Source organism: Phaethon lepturus, unplaced genomic scaffold (assembly GCF_000687285.1).
Source record: "Phaethon lepturus isolate BGI_N335 unplaced genomic scaffold, ASM68728v1 scaffold40311, whole genome shotgun sequence".
In the NCBI taxonomy this organism is placed as follows: domain Eukaryota; kingdom Metazoa; phylum Chordata; class Aves; order Phaethontiformes; family Phaethontidae; genus Phaethon; species Phaethon lepturus.
In genome coordinates this window covers 27,216-37,116 of record NW_010519194.1, presented here as the reverse complement: position 1 = coordinate 37,116, position 9,901 = coordinate 27,216, and the positions used below count along the sequence as shown (strand labels likewise).

The window sequence follows — 9,901 nt, the reverse complement described above, 5'->3', positions numbered from 1 at the left end:
CCTGCTTTTCCTTCATGATCTGGGGGAAAGGAAGTGGGATGAGAATTTTGAAAAATTAATAAAGTTGACATTTTCATGATGAAGTCTACATAAAAGAACTGTAGTGCATTAAGAAACTGACAGTCATATATCATTTTCTGAGTTTCAATAAAGCTGGAAGATTACATTCATATTTTCTATGGTATTGCACATATTTGGAGATCACTCAAGTGATCAATTAAGCAATAATGCTGTAAATGAGTCTGGCAGGTAAAAAGTAAATGGAGTCCCATGATGAATATTAATCAATAAATGTGGATAAACATCAACACTATTCCTTTCTCAAAGACAAGAGTGCTGAGCCTCTTTCCCAGATTACCCAATTACACCTTCTCTTTAGTTTTAGACTTTCTCTCTTGCCAGTATCCTCTCTCAGAACTGTGGATCTGAATGTTGTTAAAAAAGAGAGAAATTAAAAGTTCTTACTGGTTTGTCTGGAAAGAAAGAGCTTTCTCTGGGAAAGACCAAAATGGGTAAAATATAAAAGCAATGAATTTCAACAATCAAAAATAACTGCACACTTTAACCATCAGCTAGTAATAACAGCAGAGGCATACTGCCAACCTTATCTTTTGTTTCTGTATTTTTTTTGCTAGTGCTGCAAAATCTGTGAGAAACTTATTTGTTTATGCTTAAGTGCAATTACCAAGACAGTCACATAAACCGGGTAGGAATCTGCAGGCAAATGTATAGGAAATGAGAAGCTCTTACATTTTTTGGTTTGATTTTCAGTCTTCTTTATTATGATCTTGTTGTGTGGCTTTAAAGTAGAGGTAAGTGACACCTTTTTCACATTTTAAACTCTTTTAAAATTTTATGGTGGGTTCACCGTGGCCAACAACCAAACATCAGGCATTCTTGCTCAGTCTCTTCTCCCATGGGATGGGAATAGAAGGAAAGCAAGACGACTCATGTATCAAAATAATGGCAGTTTAATAGAGAAAACAGAAGTTGCATCCACAAGCAAAGCAAAACCAGGACTTCATTCACTACTTCCCATCGTCAGGTAGATCTCCAGCCACTTCTGGCAGGGCAGGGCCTCACTCAGCACATGCAATGGTTGCTTAGGAAGACAAACGCCATAACCACAAACGTCTCCCGCTCCTCCTTTCCCCAAGCTTTTATTACTGAGCATGGCATCATATGTTATGGAACATCCCTTTGGTCACTTTGCACCCGCTGTCCCATTTACGTCCGCCCCCAAACTTCTTGCCCACCCTCAGCATACTTGCTGCAGGGAGAAAGCCTTGGTACCGTGCAAGCTTTGTTCAGTGATAGACAAGCGTTGGTAAGTTATCAACACAGTTTTAGCCACTACTGCAAAGCACAGCGCCATACAGACTCCTGTAAAGAAACTTCTCTCTATTCCCAGCCAGACCTAGTTCATATTTTTAAAAAAGATTTAGCATGAATGGGAATCAAGCCCAGATGTTCTCATGAAAAGCAGCAACAAAAAATATTATTAAAAATAAATTACTGTATTTTATTTCTTAATTATTTATTTTTCTCTCTGTTTTCTTTCTCACCTTGTCCTTGGTTTTCTCATGTATCTGTTTACAGATGGCTTATGAGGCTAAGTGAAAAGTGAAATAAAGCAAAAGCATGTCTTCATACACTTTCCTTTAGAGTTAATTCAATTCCTACCTTGTTGACATTTTATTTAGACACATAGATGTGTGGATTTTCCACAGATGTGAATTTACTACGTCTTTAAACTTTAATTTAGATTATGTAGCTATCACAAATTCATGAAAGATAACTTTTAAAAAATACACATCACTGCATACACATAAAAATGCATGATTCACTGGCTCATTCACAATCTGGTGGTATTTTCATTATCTGCACCTACATTTTAGCTAGGCATTAAACAGATGACTCAATTAGAAGTGATACATAGGTTTAAAACATGAAATAATAGAGTTATGAGGGTTAACAAATAACCCAGGGAAGAAAAACATACAGCTAAAGCTTCTTTTACCTGGCACAGACACACCGTACACATTTGCTTCTTGTATAAAATCCAACATTACAATGACATCGGAAACTTCTGTAGTTGCAACATTCTCCCCTTTCCATCTAAAACATGTGAAAAAATAATTTAATCCCATGAAAACTTATGGACACGTCCTCTTTAAAAAACATTAACTTCAGTGGGAACTCCGTTCGTTTCAGACTAACACCACCTCAAAATTTATTCCCACTTGTCACGTTGGTATATTGATCTGATCACCAGTTGACAACGCTTGCAGTTCAAATGGTATTGGATATTAGCTATCACGACAAATCACAATGAAAGCTTATCATAGTCTGAAATAATGGTTTTCAAAATTTTGACATGTATCTAAATGTATCAAATGTGACAGTCTTTACTATTTGATACATTTTTCTCCACTTCCGTATCCAACTTCCTTGCTTGCAGCACAACCATCACTAGTTACTATGCTTATCGGAAGGACTGTTCAAAGAGCTGTAATTCCTACAAAACATTCTGGAAATGAGCTAACCAGCTCCATGGGAACACTTTTTACAAAATTAAGGCCCTATCATCCACTTCAAGATCATTATAAACCACATCACAATAGTAATAAACTGAACACTTCCAGTTGAAAACATGTATTATTCTGCATGTCCATGTTTTTTAATGAAGAAATGTGAAAAGAAACAATTATTATACCTGAAGGTATCTCCAATTCTGTCCCAAAAATAAAGAAAATTCTCATGGTCTTGAACCATTAGGTCTCCGGTATTAAAATAAAGATCGCCCTTCTTAAATACCTCACAGAGCAATTTCTTTTGTGTGTGTCTCTTATTGCCAGCATAACCGAAGAAAGGGTTCTTCGCATTGACTTTGGAAATGAGAAGACCAGCCTCACCTATAGAGAGAAGTTGAAAGAATGTAACTCTAAGGTATCATTGATCATTTCCTGTACTTTACATTAATATTAATTTGGTACATACGATTTTACAAGACCAGGAATCAAGTTTGGCAGGGTTTAGTACAGAAGACTTTACAGAACACTTTACTACTTTACAAATCCTGTGGTGACCTCTACATGCAAAGGGACCATAAAGACACAGTACAATATTGTCCCCTCAAATTCCCAGTCTTTTGTATTTCTTCCTGATGACTCATCAGTTTTCTCACAGAACTGTCATCTATCCTGAGTTCACTACTAGGTTTACTATCCTCTAAAAGTGTACGCTTCAAGTGAATATTATGTCCCATTCCCCACACCTTACTGAATTTCCAGTGATGAGTCTCAACTTCACCAGCTTCCTACTGAAAAACAAATGTTAATAAAAAGCAGGTGTTCAACCCAGGCATAGAATCCCTATTTAGTCTCCTTTCAGAAGTTCTGAGAACACTTCTTAAGAATTTTCATTAATGTGATATAGCCTCATTACTTTCTTTTTGGAGTAAAATATGAAAATTTTAATACCCTTTTTTTTCCTCAAAAAATAGAGAGAGATGGGGATAGAATTATACTCTTATGCATGTAGAGTATCAGGGTGTTAGTTTGCTGAAGGTGGAGTAGTTGTATGAACTCCTAACCTTTCTGGAATTATATTCTGAACAATAAAGCTTAAGAGTTATATTGCTTTGTATCAGAGACAAGAATTATAAATACAAAATATGTAAAAATAAAAATGTGTCCAAAGGTACGCACAATTTTTAATTTAAGACTGTGCCTTTTTTTCATCAACTGGCAGCGTTTAAGGTGAAAGCACTTAGTTCACTGGTAGTGTCACTGCAGCCATGATGGTCTGAAGCTATAGAGCATGGGTAAGACGAAGTCTATAGATAGACATAATACTTTTTATTAGACTGACTGGTATAATTGGAAAAAAATTAGACCAGGTGTCTAATTAGAGCACGTGGTCCCTTCACAGGTCAGTCTCACATCCCTACAGATAATTTCCTATAAAATGTCGTGTTTGGGGGACTGTATTTCCCTGGAAGTGCCCATTTTTGATTAAGACCTGTTAGAGAAACTCTTAACTCCTTTGAAAAATCTGCTTCAGTTCCCTGTTCAAGGTGTCTACCTGACCTTTAATATGAGTTTTTCTCACTTCACCTTTAAGGCATTAATTACAGCTGTTATCTTCCTACAGTACAACAGAGATGCTTTAGTATCTTATAAACACTTTGAAGATAGGTAAAATCAAAACATACCAGATATTGGATAAGTATTTTGAAGACAGCTATAAGCAAGCAATCTCTTTTAAAAAAAAAAAAAAAGAAAAAAAAATTAACCAGTTCACTTAGTTAGGAACACTTAATCTCTCACCAAAAATCATTTGCTCTAATCTACCAGTCTTTCCTGTAGATCTCTTAGGCAACCATCTCACTATGTTAACCTCCGTTAAAAAACACAGATGTCATCATCTAGATATTCAGAGGTATTATCACATCATCAACTTTTGAACATTGCTCTTCTGTGAATATATCCAAGGATCTCCTAAGTTCTTCTGGTGTCAGCCCCAGTAGGTTTAATAATGTTCTGGTTTAGATCAAAAATCATATTGCTTTTGTCAGACCAAAGAGTAATAGCTAATATACTAATAGCATTGTATAGTAACACAATAGCAAGGCTCCTTAAAAAACCTCTCTGGAGTATTTGTATTACGATCAAAAGCCCATTATATTGTATTAAAATACATACCTTTTTTAACTTTTTCACACCAGCCGTGCTTATTTCTAATTGGTTCATCTTTTTGGAAATCGTACTTGATCAAATCAAATGGGAAAAAAAGCTAAAAAAGGGAAAAAGGGTCATCAGTTGTCAATTTACACAGTGACATCTGGTGGCAGCAAATACAAGCAAGGAAACTTTTATGCCAGTGTTGCTCATCTAAAAGTAGAACTGAAAATACTCTGTATGTAAACTTACACTATTTCCTGGAGGTAAGGAACATCAAATTACTTTTATAATCTTGAAACTTTCAGAAATACTTGGTGAAGACATAGAACCGTAATTTTGTTAATTTTCTTACAAATAAGTTATGGGATCCACGTATCAGTGGAAGAGCCTCCATGAGTCAGATATCTGGAATTTAATTTAATGGTGGTGGCTGATATGAAAAGTGTTTGTGGGGTCTTCTGGCACCTAAAACAACTGGCAAAGCAAAGGCCTAAATCTCCTTACAAAGGGAAACCTGCTTCCTGTTGGGGTTCACTCTTTCTTTACTATCCTCAGTCCTTTCCTCAAGCTTTCTCAGGCCAGTGCATGGTGGAAAGTCTTAGCAGAAGCACCAGCAGAATACATACTCCCATGTCATGTGACATGGTTATGTAGCTCTGCATGTTCCACAGTTATGTCAGGATTAGTTCTGCCTTCTTCTGAAACACTGTCCTGACTCTGCTGACCTAACTGATCTCCTAGTTATGTTCCACAACTAACATTCTTCTTGTATACGGATCACAGAGAATGTAGCTCTGAGTAAGCTGAAGGAGAGGGCAAAATATTCTTATCAACACTAGAAATTGCAATACTTTTCTTCTGCAATATACAGGGTTTGACTCCTATTTTGCTTAATTTTTCCACTGTGATATGAATCCATGTTAGACCTTTGAGAGACATTGACAAATATCACATGCCTGATACTACACGGACCACTGTGTTTGCAGTTATTATCCTAAGTCTTCAGTTAGCTCAGTTTGAGATTCCGATTTCCCTTTTCATAAAGAAGTAAATCAGCAAACTATGTAACAACTAGTCAAACCAAGGATATACAGTTATGTTCTTCTGAAGAAATCTTGACAAGCAGAGAAAAAAATTAAAAAAATGTGAATATACACCTGCACTCTTCACAATAAAGAAATGCAATATAATTGCATAAGGTTGGTGTTATGAAAATGACTGAAGTAAAGAGTAGGATGCTAAAACATAAACCCCTTTGCTTTTCAGTAACTAATTTGGATGAAGGGTTGCATAATTATTTTATCCTAATTTGAAATGTTGCTGTAGCTATATCATATCATTTTGTTTTCAAGGAAGTCTGAATAAATAGCAACTTGAATCAAACATCAAGCACACAACTTCAGCCTCATATGGACAAACTTGTTTCACTAAGTCTTTTCAATGTTCCACACTTTGTTTTCCTTCTACCCTAAGTCTGAAACAAAAATACATTTTTAACAGTTGATTCGAGGAACAAGGTCATAGCTTGCATAATCAAGTCCCAATCCAAGAATTGAACACTTCTTTAATAAAGTGAAGGATATTTTTTTTATTAACTACAAACTATAGCATTTACCAAAGTCAAGAATTTGAAAGCAAAAAAGGTCACCTTAATTAGGAAATATCTGTATTATTCTTGATGAACCGAATGGGAGGTATTCATAATAAACACAAATCATCTTTCCTTAGAGTCTTTTCTTTTATTCTGTTTCACTTTCTTTTTTACATTGATATTTACTATTTTAATAGGTTTCATATGACAGACTAAATGCAATGAATAATATAAATAATAAGAATGAAATGGTATAAAATGAAATATTATTCTGCTATTTTTGCATTTGATTAGAACAGCAGTGTGCCCTGTTCAGTTCCATTTTCACCTGTCTATTCCTTCAGACCTCAATAGCTGTATCTCGTCAACATATTAGTCTGTATGATGCATTATTTTGTTATAAATACTCAGAAACTTTAATTTAGTATCTGAGATAATCTAAAAACTGTTGAGACTTTTACTATTTATATTGCTGCATACATCTTTTAGTGCCCACAACCTTAGTATTAACTATACCTACTCCAGTTAGCTTTTTGAAATAATAGTCATGCAAATACACAAATAAAAGGAGAAAACACCATATACTGCATCAGATGGATACAATATACATTCTGAGCAAACAACTTTATTTTCATATTAAATACTAGAAAATGAAAGCTTCAAAGCAAAGCTTTTAGTCTGGGTACAGGCCTATAATTGTTTTATTTCATTATTTAAAATTTATTGGAAAAGAGAGCCTGACCTGTTAAAGCATTACCACAGAGTACTGCATGCAGCATTCATCATTTTAATCTACATTTTTGTCCCTAAAGCACCACATAAACGTACCAAACAAAACCCATACTTTTTCCATCTGAAACTTAAAATGAATTAAACTGCAACATTATTGTCTGTTACTAAGACGTCTAGATGTTACCTAATAATATCCTCACCCCCCCTCCTTTTTTTTTTAATTGACTGGAAATATGTGAGTTTAAATATTGTTTTGAAAATCATTTTGAAATTCCTAAAATTTCAACTGATAATGAATGCCTACAGAACCTTCATCAGAGAATAAAGATCACAAACTACTGCTTTTTATTTAGTTATTTGTTTTAGAGATGAAATATTGTTGAATTTTCTCGGAGAATATCTGTTTATAAAGCAAAGCATTACATTTACTAAATTTAGTTCCAAGCATCTTAAAAGAGTGAAATGTAAGAAAAAAAAAATCCTGAAGCATAGTATCATTGTATCTTATAAATGTTTTAAAAATATATTTGTGCCTTATTTATGCTGTAAAGAGTAACTGTATAGGTCCTCTACATAGTCCTGTTAGCCAAAGTACACAAAACCAAGAAAAAAAACCTTTTAAAGCTATTGCTTCATATTAACTCAATCATCATCTATTATAATAAAACACCTTGGAATACACTTGAAGTTCCTTAGATTATTTTAGCTCAAAATTAGTCAAAAGAGCAGAAACAATACTAATTTTCATTGGCCGATGAACTCAAATCAATGTGCTTGGATTAACACATGACAATGCTCTTCCTATGAATCCAGTTTTCCAGAGTCTTAAGATTTGCTTGAACCTAACTTTGTTTACTTTTAAACTAAAAAGTATCTCTTCTGCCACTTATGTTCTTTGACTGTATGAAAAACGTGCATAATACTAATTCTGCATTGCTGTGTGAAAGACAAGATATTTTATATGTTGAAATGATTAATGATTTTTTATAAGATTTAAATGTTTCTCAGCGCAAAGCTGATTTTGCTCCACACAGTTTTGAATAAGAGAGATTTAGATTCCTGTAATAGTTGAAATACTTACACTTTAAATAATGAAACAAATACATTTGTAAATAAAGTTTGGAATATTTTTTTTAACATGCTGTTTTTTCAGGTGTACTTGCCATGGGTTATTTTTAGCCCTTCTTACAAGCTTCGTTGGATCTCATTAGTCTCACTCTCCCATTGCATGTTCTCTGCCATCCCTCAGAATTTATTTCAGTGTAAGAAAGGGATTTATATATATATTTGATAGCACGACTGAAAGTCTTATAGATTTTTCCCATATCACATTGATATAAATACACACATGATGTATATCATGCATAACAAAATTACTCATTAACTATATACATATGTATGCCAGATGTAAATATTAAACAGTAATTTATGATATTACTACGTTAATCTATACACTATCTTTTTCGTAAAACATTTGAAGTTTTACCAGCTAAAAAGCTATTCTACTCATTGACTTTATATGAACATCCTTACTGAAGAATTTATTCATATACCACAGTGATGCTTTCAAGCACATGAACCAATCCCTCCTATATAAAGTGTACAGTGTGAAAATAAGCAAGTGCAAACATAAGCACTGCTTTGAGTTAACATCTCACATACAGTGACTTCTTGGATGTCTGGCAACTGCTATAACATTCATATGTTTCTTCCTATTAACTTGTGTCCTCCAAATTATTTATGAATATAGATTTATCACAAGTACTTGTCCGCAACCCTTGGCATTTATTGGCTGAAAAATTACTTTGCTCATTCTGAGAGCTCTATTAGTCTTTTAAAGCTGTAACTTTTGCCTGCATTTCACCTTTATAAACTGTACCATTGTCATTAAATACATTAAATACAACAGAAATGCTTCATATTTCTTTTCCTTTTTCCCTGCTAAAAATATTATTCTTTGAACCTACCTGCTATTATTCTCACTATATTCTCAATATCCATATGTATGGGTGTTTATACTGCATTTACTTCATTCCGACTGTGCAATTATGCCAGTAGAAATAGGTTAAGTTTCTTCCTTCTCCTTTATCACATATATGAACACAGAAGCCTCTCTCCCCCTTTCTCAGTTCTCTTTCTTTCTATTCTCAGTTTAGGAAATAGGGGTTTAGAAAATCCCTAGAGTATGTCTAAGGATATCTCCTCATATTGTCACATGTGTCAAGAGAATAATGTTTCAAAAGTTGTAGCATTACTTTGAAAAAAACAAAAATTAGGAATTGGATGGCTGGGCCTTGTCTGTGCCATTCACTGCTTTGCAGCAGGAGACAGTCTCCTTTTCCAACTTCAGATTGTTCATGGGTCAGCAAATCAAAAATAAAGCTGCTCTCCTTTACGTATTGCTAGATGTCCAGTGTTTACATATTGTCTGATGTCATTCAGACTGAAGTAAAAGAAACACAATTACAGTTCAGAACACATTAATAATCTGTAAAATTAAAAAAAAAAAAAAACACAACAAATGCCTGATATAGGTAAAAACAAACTTATCTATGGCATGAAAAAACATAGCTTGGGTTGCAATATTCACAGATTGCGGAGTAATCAAAAGGTCCCCAAACTCAGGTATTTGTTTAAACATGTATTTTTTAAAGAAAAAAAGAAACCCACTAAAAAGTATGTCTCGTGTTTTTCAACATTCCTTCTCTCTCTTAACCTCTTTTCTGAAACTGCACTATATCCTAAGCCCTTGCTCATGTCGACACTACTCTCTTTCAGCATACGAGGGAGCTAGCTGTCATGAAGCAGACTGAAGGAACTGCCATCCAGAGGAACTGAACCGGTGACTGAAGCAGAGCCCCACTAGTTAGCAGATTGCAGAACTGTTAATTTG

At 34.3% G+C, this 9,901-nt stretch overlaps 1 protein-coding gene across 1 annotated transcript in view; it reads right to left on the bottom strand.

The window, feature by feature from the left end:
* SLC27A6 (solute carrier family 27 (fatty acid transporter), member 6) overlaps positions 1-9,901 on the bottom strand; it is a 39,348-nt gene that overhangs the window by 2,389 nt on the left and 27,058 nt on the right. Inside the window, exons 6-9 of the mRNA XM_010296968.1 lie at positions 4,707-4,797; positions 2,717-2,915; positions 2,021-2,118; positions 1-19 (exon numbers count right to left, since the gene is read on the bottom strand). The exon at positions 1-19 is cut by the window's left edge and continues 124 nt beyond it. Of these exons, the coding sequence (XP_010295270.1) occupies positions 1-19; positions 2,021-2,118; positions 2,717-2,915; positions 4,707-4,797 (407 nt within the window). The remainder of the gene's footprint in view (positions 20-2,020; positions 2,119-2,716; positions 2,916-4,706; positions 4,798-9,901) is intronic.